This window comes from Ambystoma mexicanum, chromosome 6p (assembly GCF_040938575.1).
Source record: "Ambystoma mexicanum isolate Mex_15411 chromosome 6p, UKY_AmexF1_1, whole genome shotgun sequence".
NCBI lineage: Eukaryota > Metazoa > Chordata > Amphibia > Caudata > Ambystomatidae > Ambystoma > Ambystoma mexicanum.
This window is the reverse complement of record NC_090935.1, coordinates 602,624,324-602,647,395: the sequence shown is the minus strand read 5'-3', so window position 1 is coordinate 602,647,395 and position 23,072 is coordinate 602,624,324. Positions and strand designations below refer to the sequence as shown.

Below are 23,072 nucleotides of genomic sequence, written 5' to 3'. Positions count from 1 at the left end.
CTTGGTAGGATTGATGCCGTAATTGACTGCCCTTTAAACTGCCCTCAAACCCTGCACACGGCTAGTTGCAATAGGCACAGCACATCTACTACCTCTACCTCACCCTAGGAATGTCCTAGATAAATACCCTAGGAATGTCAGAAGAATGGGTTATGAGAGAGTAGATGTAGCAATATCCTACGGATCTCTCTCGCCACCTGCCTCATCGCTGAACCTTCACCCGTCCCTTGCAGCGTGCCTCAGGGCTCCTGCATCTCCCCCACACTATACAATGTGTTCACCAAACCCCTCTTTGATATTCTTGACTATCTGGGCATCACCTACACAAATTATGCTGATGACACCCAGATACTGATCCCTATCACTGGAGACTACTTGGCTGACATTAAATCACTGAACGGCGTTTACCTGGTCATACAAGCCTGGATGGCTCAACATGAGCTATGTCTTAACGACGATAAGACAGAGCTCCTCATCCTCGGCTCACACTACCACCTCAGCAAACTGGATCCTGCTTTCAAGTCCTTTACCATTGATGGCAACATCATCAAGGTCTACAAAGACACCAAAACCCTTGGGATCTACCTTGACTCCACTCTGTCCCTCTCCAGACAAACCAACTCAGTCACATCTGCCTCCGCCTATACGTGCAAACTGATCACCGCGTGTCGTCCCTTCCTCTCCATAGCCAATTGCATCCTCCTAGCCAGAACCCTCATCATGTCGGAGATGGACTATTGCAATGCGCTCTACCTGGGTACCAGCCAAAGGAACCTTAACAAGCTGCAGGTCACTCAGAACAACGCCATCAGAGCAGCCCTCAACATCCCTAGAAACAACCACATCTCAGCCACCAGACGTAACATGGGCTGGCTCTCAGTAACCCAAAGAATCTCCCACAAAACCCTGACACTTACCCACAAGTGTCTCGCCAACCAGGCTCCAACATATCTCTCCAATCGATTTGCACCTTGCACCTCCACTCGACCGCAGGGATCTGCGCAAGTCAACTGTCTGACCCTTCCTAAATTTAAGTGACAGAAAGCTGGCGGCTGCAGCTTCCCTGTTCTAGCAACCAAACTTTGGAACACTCTGCCTCCCACACTCATGGCCAAACCCTCCCCTTATACCTTCAAACGCAATACCAAATTGTGGCTCCAGAACAGTGAAAACTAGCATCGCTTCCTGTCTCATGTCTGCACTGCTAACTTAGCCACCCTGCTTATGACGTATATATACTCACCTCTGTAAATATTGTAAATTGTAAATAGATACTATATGCTCCTATATGATTATATGATGTACCATGCTGCCATTTAGATGTCTGCTGTAACTGCAAAATATGAGCCCAGATGCCCGAGGGCAAGGCGCACTTTACAAATAAAGAAAATTCAAATTCAAATATGGCAATACCATATGTTATCTGCTGCGAAACCATGTGCATTCATTGTGGGATTTTAGTTCATCATCTCCATTATACAAAGGATTATTGTCAACATTTCTTTTTCCTCTTAACATTTATTCCTCAGACTTCATACAATTTTGACAATTTGAATTTTCAATATACTCTGATTGTCATCCTTATACCTGATGACACAAGGACAAAAAAAGTTGAGACATTCCTTTTCCTAAACCAAATTATTTAAATTCCAGATCTCTATTTGCACCCCACTTTGCACTGAAACAAAAGGAGAATCCCCTGCTTATGGGCTGGTGGAGGGCTGTTGGTATCCCTTCTAGTATCACTCATGCGGATCCTAGTCTTGTTGCCCTCCACCTTCACAGCAGTCAGAGTCACATAGATGACTCTGTGTGGCCCATGCAAATACTGCTCGTTCCAACAACGCTCAAAGCTGCAGATGTAGTGGCGGTCTCAGGGAGAAGCTGTGTCTTTTGAGGATAGTTGGTAGTCTTGCAGTATGTTCCTGTTGTATGTTGTTGAAAAGACACTACCTGGGAAGATATAATCTTAACACTTTCATTAACGCCCTAAGGTACTCCCTAAACACCTCTCCTAGGACTGCTGCGGTCTTGTGTGCATCTGCTGTCATACGTGTAGGTGAGAGGGGTGTATGTAGCCTACGTCCAGTAACAATTTTGTGAGGGCTCAAGTGGTGGTACCTCTATTGCTGTTTGTGTAAATAAAACAATGCTAGTGGGAGGCATGCACCACAATGTATTTAACTCTGCACATATTTTAGCTAAACAGGCCTTAAAGACCCCATTATACCTCTTCACAATCATGTTGTCCTGCAGGTGGTACACCAAGCACAACCTATGCTTTATTCCGAGCAGCTAAGTGATTTCCTCAAACAAGGCATTAAAGAATGGGTTCCGTTGTTGAATTTTAGGACCTCACAAATTCCCCATCTTGGAAATACATCTCTCACCAGAAATCTGGCTGCTGATTTAGCATCAGGATGTACGCAGGGACCAACTTCAAGCCACCGGCAGAATGGACAAGCCACACCAATTAGATATCTGAAGTTACTGCACCTCCTGATCATGTTCTTGTAAGTTAGGGATAAACCAGTCCTCCTGGAGCTCTGCTGCAATTTGCTGTTGAGAATAATGCAACCGGTAATGTGGTTGTTATGCAGGCAAAAGAAGCACCTTTAGCAGCATGCCTACCCCCTCCCCCCAACACCTCCTGTCTCCAAAGCAAATCTGTGGGTGAGAGAACACTTCTCTCTTTTTCCAGAGCTCCTGTTCTTCTCTAGGGGATTTGCCTTGCATTTCTATTATCTGGATCACCAGGACTGCAGTGTATGGGGCATGGTTTTCATTTTCTGGGAATCTGTGAAAATAAAATACACTGATTCCTTCACCACCTTGTCTGCGGCATCATTTCCGAGAGCTATTGAATTAGTGTGGTTTGCATGGGCAGTGCACTTTGCTAGACCTATCTCTGCTGGCAGGTTTAATGCTCCAATTAGCCAGGATAGCAGTGCAACATGCTGGACAGGGGACCCAGGACCCGTCAGACCTCCTAAACCCTCTTCTCTGCCATCTTATTAACCCAGAATGTACGGTGGAGGTGACATATGCAGAGTCAGAATAAACAATAACTGCTTTTCCCTTACTAATTTCTAGCACCTCAAAAAGACTGCATGCTCCATGTACAATGTCACTGGGCAGCCCGTAGCAATGGTTGAAGACTTTTGAATTGCAAAAGAGCTTGCTCACAAGGGAACTGTCCCAGCGTCACTGGGTCTAGGAGTCAGCTGTAATATGCTAAAGGTTTGTGGACTGGAGATGTTTGCTGGGTCAGGACCACTGTCATCACCTGCCCATTTGAATGGGAAAACAGAAAGAACGGCTTCTTGTAATTCAGGATCGCCAAGACCAGAGCATTTCTAATCGCAGCCATGAGTTCCCAAAAGCAAGTCCCCATTTCCTCAGACCACTCTATTGGACCTATAAACCTTCTGTGCTTCCTTTAGACCCTGCAGTAATGGCCCCATATAAGTAGAGTAATCAAAGAACCACAATCTACAATAGTTACAGAGCCCCAAAAACTGCTTCATCTGTTTTAACATTGACTGGCTGAGGTGTATTCTAAACAGCGCTGGCTCTCTCTAGCATTACCTTCCTTTCTGCAGGCGATATTACTTGCCCCAAATATACTACTTCTGTCTGGCAGTACTAAAATGTGTCTTTGTCTACTTTGAACCCCGGTCTGCGAGCAGGGTGAGGAGTGTAATAGGGTCTCCTTGACACTGCTCCTCTGAAGTGCTGCAGGATAATAGATCATCCACATACCGGATTACTGTATTGGACACATGTAAGTTCCGCAAATCCACCTGAACCACCCTGTTCAAAACAGTAGGAGATTTGCAATTCCCCTGCGGCAACCTTGTGTGCTCGTGCCTCAGACCACGATAAATAAACACTGTGAGGTACTGAGAATCAGGGTGTAAGGGAACAGAGAAAAATCTATTACTGTGAAGTGGGTCAACCCAGTAGAGATATTACATAGAATGGTGGCAGGATTCAGTACCATCGAAAATACTGCCTCAACAACATTGTTGAGGGGTTGCAAATCCTGCACTATCCTCCAACTGGACCCCATGCTTTCTTCACAGGGTAGATAGCTGTATTGCATGGGGACACAGAGGTTTGTATTACGCCTTGCTTCAACAGCGCCATAATGGTCTCATAAATCCCTTTGTCCACTTCTTAGACATGGAGTACTGCTTTACCCATGGTAATATTGCACCTGGTATCACTTTTATCCTCACTGCTCCAACACCTTTTAGTACAGCTGCGCATCATGAGGATTGCTGGTCCACAAATGGTTTGGCACTTTTCCCAAATCCTCCTTCCAAAATGGCAATGTATATTTAACGATGAGCATGGTCTGTGCTACTTCCTTTTGCTCTATCGCTATCTGGCAGGCACCCCAATTTCAAAGACCATCTCTCCTGTGTCTTCAGTGCCTTCGAACAATTGCTCGTCGGACACATCCCTTAATGATATGGTCAGATTGATGCACAGAACTGTGTGCCACTCTCCGCCTTCCTCATCTGTGTCTGAGAGAACCACCCTGTTCTTCCTAATCACTATGGCCTCGAAGAGAATGAATCATAAACATGGTGCCTGGTGTTGCTTCCTGCAGCACATCAGGCTGAAATAAAAACTCAAATGGTACTCACAAGGCCTGATTTCTGATCCCCAGGACCCAACTCAACAAAACTATTACCCTATAAAGAAATAATGCTGCATGCACAGGATCCCCCCTAATTGCACTGTCACTACAATAGGTCTGAAAATGTGCTGCTTTCCTTACCGGATACAAGCCTGTAGTCGAGCATACAATACCTTCCTCCGTGAAGGTAATCAACATCTGTAACTTGCTCATGATGTCCCTTCCCAAAGGATTTGCTGGAGTGTCTTTACAATACCACAAAGGGGCTGATACATTTTGATTACCCACCTTTATATGAGGATATGCAGTATAAGGAACTGATAGGATAGCTCCAGAGAATCCCTGTGTGCCCATCATTTTGCCTGACAAGGGGAACTCACCTTCCTTGATGGGAGATTTTGTAGCCCCTGTGTCAACCATGAATGTTGACCTGCACACTGAGGGAAGAAAAAACAATTAAGGGGCCTGTAGCGCCGGGCACATGGACCTCTCTGGTACCCTAATTGTATCATGAAAACACTATTGAGAGAGGAACTGTGATTTTATTTTCTAAGCCTAACAAATAGCTATCTGTCCCTGCAGAGACTCTAACTTTCCCTCTGTGTGTGGGTGTGCTGTCCCGAATTGGCGGTCGTGGGCCGCTTATCTAGGTGAAAGACAGGGAGAGGTTGTACCTTTCTAGGCTGCTTCTAAAAAAAAAATGGATTCACAACTTCACAACTGGTCTAGTGTGACTTTTTATTTGTTACAGTTGCATCAATCATTATTAAAAACTCATAAAATGAAAAATACTTCTTTAGTTTGTGTGAGAAGGAAAGATAATAAGATCAACAAAACCAAAATCCTGTGACACGTGTCCCAACCTCCCGCATGACCAACACTGAATCCCATAAAATCCTCCATAATTATTTCCTGTTGGCCCACTAAATCAGGGACCCGTTCCTCTGAATCCACCAAATTACCCACCTCCCTCTGGAAATCCCCCCCTGTCCCTCAGATACCCTCTCATCAGCCTTGGACCAGGAACATACACATACATTGACCCCTGTGTCATACCCAATTTACTGTGTCCCCATTGTCCCGATTGCCTCTGCTGTTCTTCCATAGAAGTTGTGATTACTGCCCCTTCTAGACAGATTTTCGCAAATTTCTTTTGAACAAGCTTAGCCTCTGCTTTTTGTGCCTGCTCTACACCGTCCCTCTCTTTTTCTTGTCTTCTTTTGCAAAAATGCACCATATGCGATTGAATCTCCGGCCAACCCTTGGCCTTCAACCCTACCAGTTTATCTAAACTGTGCTCGACTTCTTTGGGAAGTCCCTTCTTCAGCATGTGGAAAATAATCACCACCTTTTGGTCCCATGCTTCTCCTGTTTCTGCCCTCCACATCTCCTGAATTAACTGGATGTGTACGGCAGGATCATCATCCAATTTCATCGTCTTGGCTAAAATGTAATTGAGATCATCCGTATGGGGATACATAATCCGCAAGGCCCCCCATACCTGTGCCCTAAGATTATTAAAAGCTGCTCCAACATGGGTATTTGTATACACCTGAACTCCAGGATACCCCGATCTCGTCCAAAGCACGTCTGACCGCTCCCCCTCAGTGCCCTGAATAAGCTCTTCATGTCCCCTATGGCCAACATGACAGCGACAGTGTGTTTCTCTAATGCATAAATCCACTTCCCTGCCTCTGCAGTGAGCAAAGGGAGTGTCTTCATCGAGTTACTACTGTCCATGTGTGACCACGGGGCATGATATATATCCTTCCCGGAGCCTTCTGGAGCAATGGAAACTGAGTTACCCCTTTCTTCCTGTGGATTCCATGTTTCCTTGCTTACTACTTGATACAGCCATGCGAGTACTGAGGCGTCTCGTATGGCTCCATGGTGTGCTTTCTATCACTGCTATTAGAGCAGGAGGAAGGGTGACTACGCCCTGCTCTTCCTGCTCGAAATCCCATTCCTCTCCTTCATTGTCTACTCTTGCTACTACATCACCTGACCTTTCTACAGGCATAGAAGCATAATCAGCACTGCCATAAGGTGCTGTCTCCTGTGTTCCCTGCTCAAACCGTGTACCTGTGGCAGCATCCCTGTTCTCCATATCCACCTCAACCATTATGATAACTGATTTGTCCAACCTCAAAAGAACCAGCCCATGTCTCCACCTTCCTTCTTCTACATCCCTTACCTGTCGTCTCACTTCCTCCTGCGCTTCATCTCTTTGCCTCTGTAGCAGCACTACCTCTTCTTCCGCTAGCCTTAGCACTTCCTTCATTTTTTCCCACTCTTGTGTCTCTACCACTCTTCACAGCCTATCCTCAGAAGTGTCACAGGGATCCGGGTGGCTGTGATTAAAGGGGTTTTTGTGTGCTGTGAAGATTGTGGATTAGCATAGATGTTATTAAAATGTTTGTTGTTGTCCTTATGGAAAAGGAGGAGTGTGGTGCTGGCCCTTTAAGGGTTGAGCACGCAACGGAGTGACGTTGCACTCCGCCGCGTGCATATAAATAAATGGGGCGTTCCCGGCCGCAGTAGTGCGACCGGGGAGCCCGAACCATACAGACGTATCCGTGTGCATGTCTGTGTAGGGAAGGGGGCTCACGGGGATTGCAGGGCCTGTAGACTGCCCCACAACAGTTACTGCAGTGACTAATGAAAACAATTGACGGGCAAAGTAACAATCTGCGAGTAAAATTTATGGATTAATCAAACACTTGGCCACTCACCACTCATGAACACATCTTTCTCTTAACCCGTATATATTTCTAAATGAATCTCTTTAGTAGGCACACATGACACTCAACTCAAAAGGCTCACTGCAAGATTTACAAAGCCCTTGGTGTGGAAGGAAATGCAACCTTGATATTGAAATGTGTACAAAAAAAGTATGTCACCGTGTTAGTTGAGTTTAAAAAAAATCACAAAAGTTCATGTTTTGATCTTATTTATTGGACTAACTGAATATATGCTGGTGTGGAAAATGCTGAGCTTTCAAAGTTACATAGATTTTTTCAATCAGATGGAAACAAGCAAAAGTGAGGGAAAAGAACATTAATGAGACTTTTAAACCTAAAACTGGTATGCAAGGAATTCAGTGCTGTGATCATCTCATGTAACAGCAATAAAACTGCACAAGGGAAACTTTGGCTGGCAGACAGAGCAGCTACAAATATTTCCAGGGAAGTCATTTCAACAAAATGCCAGGGGTAGTGGAAGTGACATAACATGACCCTTAACCTCTGATGACATCACAAGAAGTGATGCCATTGATCCCACCCCAGTGACAATACGGGAGGTGATGGCATACAACCTTTCTTCCCTTGACAAAACAGGAAGTGGCATCACATAATATTGTTCCAGTACACTAAGAAAAATATGGTTACGATATCACTAATATGATTTACATGTCATACAAGAATGGATCACCATATGTAGCATTAATATCAGTATGTATCGCACCAGCAACCGTAAGGCAATAAACCACTGTCAACCGGCTGGTGACAAACAGTTGCTGTGGAAATGGAAAACAGTGTATGAACAACCAATATAGTGAGAAACACTGAGCTCAATATATACCCAGGACAAAACAAGTTTTAAAAAGCTTTTGTCAGCCTGTAAAAGAGAATACAGAATGTATAAAAGAGAATACAGAAGTTGATTCTGGTTAGGACGCCTGGTGTTGCCAGGTTTTACCACCTGCTGACAGCAGACCTGCTAACTAAGTCTCCTGCAAATTCCATAGCTCTCCATCAGCGCTGCAAAGCTCTCACCCTGGAATGAGGCACCATTTTCTGAACACAACACATTGGGGAGTCCATGCACTGCAAAGATTTTCTCCATCGCCCCCACCATGTTCTCAAAAGCAACTGATTCCACAAACTCGACTTCAGGGTATCTGGACCACTCGTCCACCACCACCAGGAAGTGGGGTCCCCGGGTCGTGGACCCAAAATATGCATGCACTACCTCCCAGGGCTGGGTGCCCCGTGGCATCGTTTCAATGGTAGGCCCTCTGTGGGCCGGAGATTCCGCCTGACACCATACGCAGGATGCAACAAATTGTTCCACTCGTCGCTCCAGCTCAGGGAACCACACTTTCAGACGCAGCCTTGCTTTTGTTTTGGCTGCTCCTTGGTGCCCCTGGTGAGCCAGCCTGATGACTTCCTGAATTTTCACCTGACGGACTACGATCCGACCACTTTTGAGCAGGAGGCGGGATCCCGAGAAAGAGAGTTCATCCCACACTTTCCATAACTGATCAAGAGCGATCTTCGCCTCCTACGTCCTCTGTGCCAGATTGTCCAGCACCACCTTCCAGGATCCTTGCTGCATCGCTGACTTCAGGATGAGAAAGCACTCATCCTGGGCAGCCGCCTTCTCCAGATCCTCCAGCAGAACTGAGTTGGGAGTTGCTGCCTCCACCACCAAGCGAATGTAGGCATCAGCCTCTTCTGCACAGTCACCCCCCCCCCGGCCTTCCGGGTTACCTCGGGGGTGGCAAGATAGATAGTCTGCTGCGTTGTTGTTTCCAGGCCGGTAAACCAGCAAGACCCCATATTTAAGCAGTGCCAGCATCCACCATTCAATTCTGGCAGGTGGTTTGGAGGATGAGCCTGCCAGGATTGGCAGCAGGGGTTTGTGGTCCGTCACCACCGTCACCGGACACCCTAGGACATATAGCCTGAAGTGCCTGCAACCGCACAGGACAGCCAGGGCCTCCTGCTCGATCTGGGAGTATCTTTGTTCGGTCTTAGTGAGGGCCTTGCTGGTGTAAGCCACTGTTCGAACGTTTGAGGCGGCATCCACCTGAGTCAGAACTGCCCCCAGGCCAAACTGACTGGCGTCTACCACTATCTCTGACTGCAGAGCGGGATTGAAAAACGCCATGGTGTCTTCCGCTGTGAGGGTGACCTTAATGTCATTGAACAAAGCCTGTTCCAGCGGCCTCCACTGCCACGTGACGTCCTTCTTGGTCAGTGTCCGCAGAGGTTCAGATCAGGAGGCCAAGTTCTTGATGAATCGACCACAGTATGTCACCATGTCCAGGAAGCTCCGCACCTCTGACACATTCTCCGCCGGTAGGGCCTCCACAATGTCCTTGACCTTGCGGGGTCAGGTGACACCCCCCTCTTTAAACACGAATCCGAAGAACTCAACTGTTGACTTCCGAAACTCACACTTGTCACAGTGCAGAGTTAGGCCCAAAGAGCAGAGCCGTTCAAATGTCTTGACCAGTCTGTTCAAATGTTCTGTTTCTGACTCAGCAAAGACCAGTATGTCAGCACTGATTTTGAGGACTCCATCCAGGTCTGCCAGAGCCCCACGTATAATGTTCTGGAAAACCTCCGCTGTGGAGGACACCACGAAGCTTAGTCTTTTGTACTGGTACAAACCCCTGTGGGTGGTGAATGCCATGATGTACTGTGACTCCGGGTGCAGCATCACCTGGTGGTATCCCGCTCTCAGGTCCAACTTGGAGAAGAACCTGGCACCCTGTAGCTTAGTAATGATGTCGTCAATCGTAGGTGTCAAATGTCTCTCCTTCTTTATGGCCTTGTTGGGGAGGCGCATGCACTTCCATTGTCCAGATCATGGCCTACACACACAGCTCCACCAGGCTCCAATCCAGTTGTGTGATTGGACGAGACAAGTATTGCACCAGATATCAGAAACTGTGCAGGTGTGTACAGGGTTGATCAAATGTTTGCACATAAAACCAGCTCACCTGTTAGACTCTGGCTCTCAAACCAGGACTTGCACTCCTCACACTGGTGTTGGAAGGCTCCTGCTGCCCCAATGGTGCATGGGGACCCCACCACACTACGTCCCGGGGGCCATGGCCCATTCAGATTCAGAAAGAAATTATTTCTTTTTGAAGATGGAGTGCGTTCACTCCGACTTAAAAAGAAAATCATTTCTTTAGTATTTCTTTCTAAAGTCGGAGTGCGTGCACTCTGACTTAAAAAAGAAATGTTCTGGTTCCGGTTCTGCATTATGGAGGCCTCTGGCTCCCACAGCTGCACTGCGCAAGTCAGGTACCATGCTTCTTAGTTTCTGTCTGGCGTGGTGGAGTGTGGGATCTGAAGTCCTGATGTCCATCGGAGAAGAGGTTTTCAGCAGCAGGTAAGAAAGAACATATTTTTGTAAGTCTGTGCATGCATGGGTGTTGGGAGTTGGATGTTTATGATGTACGTATGTTTATATGTATACATGTGTGCATGCAATTGTTGGTTACATATTATGCAATTGTGTGTTTGAATGAGTGAGTGTATGATGTATAGATGTCTGGGTGTGTGTGAATGAGTGGGTGAATGGTGTGAGTAAATGAGGAAGTGAATGTTGTGTGAATGTGTGTCCGTGTGTGTTTGTGCTGGGCTGGCCGCCGAGGAGCTGATTTTGGCAGAGTGGGTTCTCTCTCGCTACTATAGCATGATTTGTGTTATTCATTGGCTAGAATTACATTTTGGAGCAGCCATTCTAGTGATTTATTACTGTGGCATGGCATTTTTAATGGACAACCAAAAATGATGAATCAAGCATGATATGTGTTATTAACTGGCTAGACTAGCATTTTGATGCAGCCATTCTAGCCATTCCTTACTGTGGCATGAACTGGGTGCAGTGAACAGTACCACTATGGTGTACTGTTGGAAGCTAACAGTGAGGCTATCTTCCAATGAGAAAGGTTAGTTGGAGAAACGACATGTTTGAGTAGTTTGCAAAATTGTTTATATTACAACAGATGAGTAACCATTAATTTGTAATATTTCTAGAAACTTGGGCAAAGGGTAATACCCCTGAAGATCGAACTATGTCCTGAAAGCATTGGGTCAAGACATCTGCATCCTTACTTTAGGTTTTTAAGGTGTATCAGTAAACTTGGTGTTATCACCACAACTGGGTACTATTTGAGCACTGTGAGCACAGTTTTCATTTCAGACTTTGGAGAAATGCTCAGCCGCATAGGTGTTCAATAAGCGGGAGGGTTACAAAAACGTTGGTATCTGACCAATTTATTTTGACCTGTCATGTCTAATTTGTTAACACACAGTAAACAACTGTATATATTGTTTCATTGAGAGTTGCTTGAACTTAACTACAATAATTTGTTTTCCAAGCACAATTATTGTTTTTATCTTAACCTCTTAAATAAACTTTGACTATCAGTATCAATGCTATTAGGTCTTATGTGGACCAATATATGAGTGTGCGGTTGTTCATTCAGAAACATGTTTTGTGTGTTGTTCTTTGGGATACTAGGGCATACCCCTTGACAACCAGCACCTCTAAATTGTTCGTAAATTCACGATTTCTGAGAGATTACACCATTAAGTTTTGAGTGCATCTCCACTGTTCCTGTTTTTGACAAGTTTAATGGCCATCTATGAAAAAGCAAGCATGTGGTAACCTGGCTAAACTGGCCTTTGGGTGCAGCCAGTCTAGCAATTTCTTACTGTGGTATTCCACTTTTTACTGTGAATCTATGATAGCTCAGGCATGATATTTGAATGCAGCAGGTCTAGATATTGCTACAGTGGCATGCCTTTTCTTCTGGGCATCTGTGTTAAAGTAAACATGATAAGTGTTATTATGTGACTAGACTGGCCTTTTGGTGCAGCCAATTGTGACATGTTTTCTTACTGTGGCATGGCCTTTTTAACAGCAATGCTAACAGAAGTATGTCCTTAAGAGGGGATACTCCCATTAATTGGCAGAGCCATCCTGGACATGTTTTTGTTATAGTATCATTACTGGCATTATGCACAAAATAAAAGATGAGTTTGTACTTCTATGGGACTACTAGACATGTATGGGCACAGCCAGCATGACATTTTTTTATACTAGCATATATTGTGGGTAGAGACTTCATGAAAATGCATGGGGAAATGTTCCTGTGCACTATTTGGTGTTTGGATTGGAGTTACCCTACACAACCAATTACAAACTGTCGGGCTTTTCACCACATTTTTCACAGAAAGTGTGCTGTATAATGCATCATTTTAACCCATGATTCAAAAGAGTTCTTGGTTGTGAGGGTAGCCACTGCTGGACTTCCTCTAATTTATTTAGGCTCCCTCGCTAAACTCACTTTGTCATATTTGTGGGTCATTTTTATGACCCTCCAATTAAAAGAATGCACCTGTGAGTGGTTGGTGGTTGAATGGGTATGAATGTGTGCATGCAAGCCTGAGGCTCAGGCAAGGGGCGTTGGAGCATGGACATTTTATTACATGTTATAACTGGTATTTTTGGGCAAAGCCAACTTGATCAATGTTATGCATGGAGGAAGTTTTGAGGAGGGTGGTTTATAGGACAATGATGCGGGCAGATTGGACATTTTGCTTTCTGTAGCATTGCATTTTTATGCCTGGCTAGATTAGCATTTTATATGCAGCGAGTCTAGCTATTTCTTAGAGTGGCATTTCTTTCTGGGCACCTACGGTAAAGAAAGCATGATAAGTGTTATTATGTGGCTACACTAGCATTTGTTACTCACACAACTGGCCAATATTATGTGTAGTCTTACATGGAGTGGGTGGGGGGCACTTGTGCAGTCTGTAAGTAAATGTTTTATTACTGTGACATTGCATGTTTTACTGGTGTAAAGCCAATATGATGATTGTTCTTACATGGTGGGTCATGGGTGGAGGCATTTCTCCAGCCAAACAAGGAAATTGTTTCTTGCTGTAGCATTGCATGTTCAAGGCAAAGTCAACATGAAGAGTAGTCTTACATGGTGGTGCAGGGGATGGGCAAGCATTTGTGAAGCAGCAATAATATGCTTTGTTCCTGTGGCGGTAGATTTACTGGTATTAAGGACAAAGCCAACAAGAGAATGTTCATACATGGGGATACTGGCAGAGTCAGCATGGACATGTTTTCTTGTGGTATCATTAGTGTGCGTAATATTACGGGAGACACAGAGTTGGCTGGTACATTTGGGTGGCAGGACGCAGACAGCCAGACACAGCCCCTTTGCTTCTTCTCTAGGGGAAAGATTTAGGGGTTAAGTAAAACACATACTTACATCTTCAACTAGTGCGTGTGTAACGTCCCCATGCAGCAGCATGATCCTCATGCGCATTGTGCATGCGTGGTGGTCCAGGTGGCACAAAGTGTGGTGCAGCCCTTGCTTTTTTTCTGAGCATGGGGAGCCCCCTCAGCATGGTTACGCCACTGACTCCTTGCGCTGTAGTGGCCTGTCCCAAGGCAGGGTGTATTCCACCGCTGACACTGGTCTCCTGTTGCTATAGCGCCATGGCTGCCTCCTGGGGAGCTTGGAGCATTTACCCTCCGCATCCCTGCTGTTTTATCAGAGAACGCCCTCCCTATCCTTTCCGTTCCTCACTGATCTGCTTTCCTTTCATTTTCATTGTGTAACTTGTTACAATACCAACGTGTAGAGGCCTATAATGAAAGAAAGCATTTACTGAATGGCATACATTTCTGTGTTTCACTTATTTTTATAGCTATTAACAGAATATTGAAGTCTAATGTGAAGTGTTTAAGCGCAAATTCAGGACCTTAATTTATTAAATTGCATCAAACGCTGCAGGAATCTGGGAAAAGCAAGATCTGAATTAATGGAGAGGCAGATTCAAATTAAACGTTTTCTAGGAAGGCTGAGGAGCCCATTTTATTGAGCCGCGCAATTTTGCGTCAGGAACTCGTTACCTGAAAACATACACGTAGGGCGGTCACTGGCTCTGAATCTTGGTCCAGCGTGTACGCCGGCCGCCTTTTGCCCTGCACTTTTGCACTTTGACATGCTAGTGAAATAAATGCCACCTGCCCTGTACTCATGGCAGGCAGCATTTACAATGGATCCCCGCATTTGTCCTGGCATGAAAATGCATGTTGACGCAAATGCTGGGACATTTGTATGATGGAGAGTAAGGGACGTGGTAGAAACGCAAGTTGCAGTCCAGCCCTCTTCTCCGCCATGCAAATGATTGAAAGTGGGGCGTGACGTAAGGAACATGCATAAAGTCCTTACGCATGTTTCCTACATTAAGCACCAACGCAAAATGAGCACCTGAGTGTGCTATGTTTCGCAACTTTTCTAAAGTCGCTCATTACATTTTTTTTAACTCTCTGTAATGTAAGATGCACTTTAGTAATTTACCAAACTAAGCTAGATTAGGCTACGGCCCCTTAGAGCGCAGCCTCTTACTAGGTTCATTATGGTGTTTTAGGGACCCCTCCACATTTAGGCATTCACCCCGCCGCTGCTATCCCACCCTATACCATCTGACTACTTAGGTTCCGTGATTCCTTATAAGGAGCACCGTAATGGGGGTTGGTCAACAGCAGATCACGCAGTTGCAAGGCGGGCATTCACATGTGGGTGCACGCCCCGCTCTTCTATATTGGCAGGTTATCTGCAGGGTGAAGGTTAGGTTGGTAGTGCCAGGCAGCTGATGGGTTCCCTCTTAGTAGACCTAAAAATCCACAAGACCGCCCTTAGAAAAAAACCCACTGAGATTTTAACCCGGTCTAGAAGATGTTGAAATAGTTAAGGGAAATCAAGTGAAACACTTCCCATGTAGAATAAGAGAGCAAAGGCGGTTAATAGGAAAGAGATGTCAGTGGAGACCGGGGGAGCTGCCTGATATAACTATAGTATATCCCTGTACATTCATTGCCCCTTGCTTTGTCATTCTCAACACCTGGCTTCATTTTACTGTTTACTGCGTCAATAAACCCCGGCCTAGGGAATCTGAACCCACTGGTAAAGGCATCATGATTGGAAGAAGGGTCGCAATGCGTGTACACTATTATTTACAATTGTGCAATCCATCTGCAAACAGATACACAACAATGGCTGTTGTCTAACTCTCGCAGGTGTTTGACGGCTGGATACTGAAAGGCGAGAAGTTCCCCAGCTCCCTGGACCACCCTCTCCCCACCTCCGAGCGCTACTCAGATTTCTGCGAAACCCTGGACAGCAAGAGGATTTACAAGTCTTCGCAGAACGTAGCAATGATTTTCTTCCGGGTCCAAGAGCCCGGGAATGGATTCACGCTAACCATCGGCAAAACGACTAACCTCTTCCGTAAGTTCTGCCATCTTGTTCTCAGTCAGCAGCGCCCGTTAGTAGGAGAGAATAAATAGCCCAGAGGAAAGGAAAATGGCGCGAACATTGCATTGATTTAATGCATTCCATAACACGGCAGAAATTAGTATTGATTTTGTCCTAAAAGCGTCCGTCGTTTGGCAGATTTTTTAAAATGTAAGACAGTGACAGATAGAAGGAGCAGTCCATTTTGCTTTTCATTGAGATGAGTTGGGAGTTGAAGCGTGGATGAGTCGATCATGGGAAGCTGCTTGTGAATTGTGGGTGACATGTTAGATTATGAAAGAAGAGACAGCCCTAAATCTGTACAATTAAACTGCCCACACCGATGTGTGGTACAAGCACAACTGTTTATGCTGAGGTTTTTGCGGTATCCCCGCTAGGTCTTTCTGACACATTGGTGTAGCCGGATATCATGACACATGGTGGGCCTGCAACGTGTACCCCCTGCAACTCTGGAAATGACAGCCACACCTGCAAGAAACATGGGTCTACTTAGCGCAATATCACTTGCTTTAGGACAGGTTAAGGGTAAGTTTAGTTTAACTGAGTGTAACTTGAACATTCATTTATGCTCTGGTATGGTATGTGGTTGACCCTTACAGCTGCTGCTCTGATAAGTGCAAAGTGGCAATCACTTTAATGGATTACATGCATTTAGCAGCTCCCCCCCACCCCGAAGCTTTATTTGTTGAGTCGGTCTTTGGAGAACGTTTACTTGTATCAAGACATCCTCAGCTGTGACAAACTACTTAAGGATGCTGCCGCAATGACCGAATCCAATTTACCTACCCCACCAAAATACCTAAAATACATACAACCAAAAGATCGAACTACAAAAAGTTTTAACCTTTTGTGGTATGTATATTTGGTGGGGTAGGAAAAAAAAGAAAAAAACAAAAGCTGCAGGGGTGTCCCCAGCAACACGCCGCTCACTATACTATATACTATAGTGAGCGGAGGTTGCGGGGGACACCCCCGCAACTGACCCGACTTAAAAAAAAAAAGCCTGCAGGGGTGTCCCCGCAACAGCACGCTCACCGACTATACAGTATAGTGAGCGGGGGTTGCGGGGGACAACCCTGCAGCAGCCCGACAAAAAAAAGGAAAAAAAAGAAAAGGACCCTGCCGCGCCGGTTTCTGATCACGGAAGTGAAAGGGAACCAGTGTTGCAGGGACACAGCACATTGAGGTGAAATGTAAGTAGGGGTATGGGGGTGTGGGCAGGGGTGTGGGAAGGGTTTAGAATTTGAGGTTGTTTTACTAAAAATGTCTGCATGAGAAATGTACGAATATTTATGTTTAACGTACATTTCTCATGCGGTCATTTCCGTCGCGGACCATTTCGCCACGGTAAAACAACCTCAATTCCTACTTAAGGCCCGATTCATGGAAATGTGCACAGAAATCCTGCAAGGGCTGCACGCCTAGAAGGACACTGCGCGTGCCTGGAACGCCCTGCCACACCCACATGCAAAGCATTAACACCTAGAACAGCTACCTCTGCGCGCTCACCTGGGTGCGAATAAACACACCATTCAAACAGTGCGTGGGGTCCCCCACAAGAAGGACTGCATTTTGGGGACCCTGTCTCGGGTCCCCCGTAACTGTATCCAGCACCCCGACAACATGCGTATGAAAAATGGTAACTCGGTTAAATTCTCAAAAGATCTGCGTCCCAACCCCCGAAAACTGTTCCTACACCCTGCTACACTGCGTACGTGCACCCCTAAGTCGGATCGGAACCCCGGTTGCGTACACGCACCCCAAAATCCGACATGCAAACCCAAATCAGCGCTGCGACTTCTATGCGCAAGTGTACTTACGCCTGCCTTTGGGGGTTGGATAATATGACGGACTTGCATGGCCATTTCCTGGCTAAGAGGTTGCGTGATTGAAAATATGAATATGTCTTGTGGGCGTGCAAGGGACTGCCTGCAGGCCGTTCCTCAGAATCCCCACTTTTTCGCAAGTTCGTTCCCATTTTTGGTGTTCTGCCCCCCCACGCCCACGCTCTGTGTGGTGTCTCGTGCAAGGCGCTCGATGGCTTGCAGAGACATGCCAAGCCTACGCAAACTCCACACAAGTCCAGGAGAAGTCCTGCGCATTCGATTTCATGAATTGCCAAATGCAAATCTTCCTTTATATTACATAATATTAATGTTCCAATGCTCCAGTTTTGCATAGATTTACTTTTCTGGTGGTTTGTTCACATTAAATAAGCACTAACATCCAGTGACCGTACTTCTGGGTCACATGAGGCAGGGGAGCTCTGAAGGCCACACTGCAGAGATAGCCACTGACCAAAGCATGTGCCTGTTTCTTTCTTTCTTTCTTTCTTTCTTTCTTTCTTTCTTTCTTTCTTTCTTTCTTTCTTTCTTCCTCTTTTTACCAATGGTGTAAACATGAGCAAAATAAGAATTCTGCACATGCAAACACTTTACCTTTTCCGCACTGGTGCTAACCACACAGAAAAAGCACGTGCTAATAATGCTATTACCTGTGAGGTTTATGAGATCCTCTCCAGGTGTTACTAACTGACTTTTGTCAAGTCTGTTGTGGTTGGTGCTGTGCTCATACACAAAACGCGAAACATTTACAAAACCATGATGCAGCGTTCAAAGGCAGGCACGTGTCTCCATCTGTGAAAGAGCTTAGAAAGTGGGGCTAGAAATGTTATTCCACAGTTTTCTGGCCCTTTGGGGTTTGCTCTTCACAAAAAAAGGAGCTTAGGGGTTATTTGATCACCTGTATGAGAACACTAGGCGGACATATCAGTAGTTATCAGAGAGAATGTTCAATACTTGTGTATTAGCGCATTATAAATGCCATATCATATCATATCATATCAACCACAGAAAGATAGAGACTGCGTCACTGGCCCCTATGTCTGGAAGAAAAGAGATATCTTTACTGTCATAGGAAAGGAGGTTGAACAGTGCACACAGAATGACCTGGACTACGCTCCCCACCCACTGGGAAGATTCATAGCCCCTGTCATTGTTTTAAGTTCATTTTTCGATTTCTTGCACATTATGGACAGATCCCATTGGCGAAGCCTAATGACCAGTATTAGGATATTTTGATTGATCCAGTCATGGAAAGTTCCCATTGGTGAAGGCCGATGACCAATTTCAAGATATTTTGATTGATTCAGTCATGGAAAGCTCCCATTGGTGAAGGCTAATGACCAATTTAAGGATATTTTGAATGATTCAGTCATGGAAAGTTCCCATTGGTGAAGGCCGATGACCAATTTCAAGATATTTTGATTGATTCAGTCATGGAAAGCTCCCATTGGTGAAGGCTAATGACCAATTTAAGGATATTTTGATTGATTCAGTCATGGAAAGATCCCATTGGTGAAGGCTAATGACCAATTTAAGGATATTTTGAATGATTCAGACATGGAAAGATCCCATTGGTGAAGGCTAATGACCAATATCATGATATCTTGAATGATCCAGTCATGTGCGCTTTCCTGATTTGGAGCATAAGAGGCACGGTCATTGTTGGCATTGTGCATTTCTCCATCCACTCCATATGTGTTTTCCTGATTATAGACATTGAACAAACCTGTACTGCATGGACATCATTTCTGCGATCATCAGTACTCACCTTTCACCATGGGTTGTTTGCACTTATCTCACATAGCCACTTCTGCACCAATAATCTTCAAGCGGAAAAGGACTTCTGCAGATTTAAAGCAATTTGGAGAAATTAGGTTTGGCCAAAATGATTTGTAAATGAACCCCTTATTGTAACAAGGAAACCATCTTTAGCTAACACATTTTATTTTCCTGGTCCTAGATGTATTTCCACCAACTGACGTGATATGAACTATTTAAACGAAATACTATTAGTAAACTGCTAGCACCTGACCCATCTGAACAGCCAGTGTGGGTTTTCTCCACTATGTCAACACCTACTTACCTGGTTTTATAGCCTGTAACAATGAATTTGACACTCAATGTGATTTCTACCACCATGGTTTACAAAGAAACACAGATTAAATGTAGAAAATAGGTTTAGATTTAGGAATTAGGAATGGGGATTAGTGACTAGGGATTTTGGTATTTAGTGATGTAGGGAGTAGGGATAAAGTATTAGTGATTAGAGATTTAGGGATTATGGGATGTTTTTCACATCGGGTTCCCAATAGCATGTGGCCCTCTTGCAGGCCCCCCTCTGGGTTTTATTTCCTCTTACTCTCTCTTGACCAATGATGTTTTGGTGTGAAGTTAACTGAGGTGTTGCTAATGCAAAGTTCCCAAACAAATGATCTCAATACTGGAATACAAAATGGCAATCTAAAAAGACAATGGTTTTGAAGGCTGTGGAAATCAATTGCCAGTAATTATGATTAATTTGAAGCTTTATTACTCTTCAGGGAAGACAGACTGGGACATCTGCCGGAGCCCTTTGCACAGTGGATGAGTGGAAAGCAGTAGCTACTGCACCTGTTCACAATATGTGAAGGTTCTTCCATGTAGACCGAGGCTCTTCTGACTTTATACTCGCGTGTCCAATACCCTTAAAATAAAAGAAAATCTAAGGTTTACTAAATGTCATAGAATGGCTTTTTGTTGGGTACAGCACAATAGTAATATAGCAGTAAAATTCAGTAATCTCTTTGGAATTTGTTTTAGTTCACAAGATATCACATGGGTGGCAGTCCATGTGGACAAGTACATGCTCTCATTACGGAGAATTGATCATGCCTCTTTGACTAACACATAAAGATTTGAGAGAATAGACTTTTCGTCTCTAGCTGAGCATGTCAAGGGGAGATGATATTTACTTGTTTGGCGCTGTGGAGCCTGGGCGTGCGCAGTTAACATGGACATTTCTTCTTCCTCCCTTCTGGAAGCGTGCAATGCGATCTCCCAGACTCCCAGCGGGAGGTTCACCATGGTGATTCCTCACCAGCACCGGAACTGCAGCTTCTCCATCGTGTACCCGGTGGTCATCAAGATATCAGACGTGACGCTGGGCCGTTTCAACGACCTTCAGTTCAAGGTAAGCTCATCATGTGGTACAGCTGACGCGTTTGTAAATGCGTTACCATTGTCGCCTTCACTATACTTGAACGCATGATTTTGTTAAAGGGGCTTTGATGTTGTAGTGCTTTTTGTAACTTTTATTGCGTTACAAATTTGATGCATCACATTAGTAACCTGGAAAGCCAAGATGGCCTACCTGAAAAGCTTGTTGACTACTCACAAAAATATTATATTGACTCGAACCTTTGACAAACACGATATCTTACATGGGGAGCCATATATGAAATGTGGAAAGAACCATAAGTATAACTGCAATATCCCACATGAACAGAAATGATTGAGGACCAAGGTATTTTTCATCTTGCATTACAAAACCACTTTAGCGACCGCAAGGTATCTGTTAGCCGCATGGAGAATAAGAGTAGAACGGCTGTCAATATTAAGGCCACTGATTAGACTGGTTCTGCACATCAATAGAGGGTTGTTCTGCCTAGTTTATTGGGAATAGGAAGGAAAGTCGAGGAGTGCAGAAAAGCCTCAGTGGACTCAAGCCCTCGTATTAAAATGTGAATGCATCCTTGGAACTGTTTCCTGACTGAAGGCCTGGGCTCCCTCTACGCTACATACCCCTGGCTTTTAAATGACCAATAGTGAGCACTTAGACTTCTACACACTCTGTTGCTCATGCACGAAGGCGATGAGAATGTGAGCAGGACTGATGATATCCAGGTATATGTTGGGTCACCGGAAAAGAGGATACCTTAGCACATCCCTTCTTTTTACCACACAGCATCATTGTGTCTCCACCTCCTTGTTGCAGTAATGCCGCGGTGGAGGATTTCTCGGTGGAGTTTGTTTCACATTCTTAGACAATTTTGAATCACTGGGGGTGCCAACCTAGGGGAGAAGTGGAATCCAGGTGGACTCATTACTCTCTTTGCAGCTGCCCTCACTGATGATGCCCAGGGAGGCATACACGCACATCTGGGGTGGATGCAGCTACTCTTTCCGAGAGGAAGTTTGCCTGGCATTTCGGGCTGGGTTGCCCCCCCTGGGTGGCATCAGACTAGTATGGAAATGAAGAATCTCTTCTAATATGGCACCAAGTACTAAAACGTGATAGAGGTCCTCCTACATGGGGTAGGGCCCATACAGAAGCTATTTGGTTTTTGTTCATTAAGTCAACAGAAGATTTCTCACATTATTGACTCATTTCAGTTACAGTATTTGCAATATGGCATTCCTTTGCAAACAATAGACAAGATTCCCAAAAAGCAAGTATGTGTAGAACGCGATGGGAAAAGGGACACTCGGATTCTGCACCCTCAGATCCAGTTCCCCTGATTCTGTGTGCAGGTGAAGAGAATGGCTGCAAGTGCACTGACCCAAAGCAAGGTCCCCATGCAACTCTATGCATACCTACCTAAGTCTTATGTACATGCCCTACACCTACGTATGCATTGAGTGCTACTACCCAGGTGGGTTGGATTTGATAACCTCTCTTCACCCACATGGGTGCATAGTTGCAATGAACAGCTTTAAAGAGCTGTTTTAGGAGTACACATGTGAAATAAAACATAGAAACGCCCATGCCAGACATGCATGTTTCTTTTGTGACAGGTCATTACAGGCAGGTGCCAGGAAAGGTGCATATCTGCATTGCACGTTTTTCTTTGCCTGACTTCTGAAAGGGGAAACAAGGTGCAGGGGAAAGGGCTGCAGGAATGGCATGTTTCATAGTCTATTGTGAGAATTAAGGACGTGCTTCACAATGAGGTAGTAATTCCCACAGCATGTCCCTTCCCACAGATTATGCCTTCATTAATCTGCCTATGTCAAGTCAATTGCTCCCTTTTCTGACACCCAATAGAAAATGTGCCTTGTCCATACCCATCAGGTCTTGGATGCCCGATCACTATCTTTTTCTTAATTCTTGCAATACAGAAGTTTCTTTCCTTTCCTGCTACTAATTTTCCTCCTCCCTTTACCCCTGATTCTCTTTCCTTGCCTCCCTTTCTGCTCTCCATCTCTTCTTTTGCCCGTAATCTGTGTCTTCAATCTTCCGGCCTCCCTTCTTACACCTCTTAAGTCTATCTTCAACTCTGCTATTCGTCTTCTCCCCGACTCTTGTTTCGATCTAATCTTCGTTATCTTCTCTATGTTGTTTTTTTTTCTTTTCATTCTCGTCTTAAATTCAATTCTCTTTGTATTTTTTTAGATCCCTGTATGGTCTTCCCTTTCCCTACCTCTCTTTTCTGGTGTCTGTCTATTTTCCTTCTCGTTCTCCCTGCTCTCTGTCTCTTTTTCTCTTAGCTGTCCCTCGCCCCCATGTGCCGAG

The 23,072-nt window shown here is 45.0% G+C and overlaps 1 protein-coding gene across 1 annotated transcript in view; it reads left to right on the top strand.

Moving 5' to 3' along the window:
* Window positions 1-23,072, top strand: part of CRHBP (corticotropin releasing hormone binding protein) — a 247,407-nt gene that overhangs the window by 75,642 nt on the left and 148,693 nt on the right. The window contains exons 4-5 of the mRNA XM_069627445.1: window positions 15,500-15,710; window positions 20,602-20,750. Of these exons, the coding sequence (XP_069483546.1) occupies window positions 15,500-15,710; window positions 20,602-20,750 (360 nt within the window). The remainder of the gene's footprint in view (window positions 1-15,499; window positions 15,711-20,601; window positions 20,751-23,072) is intronic.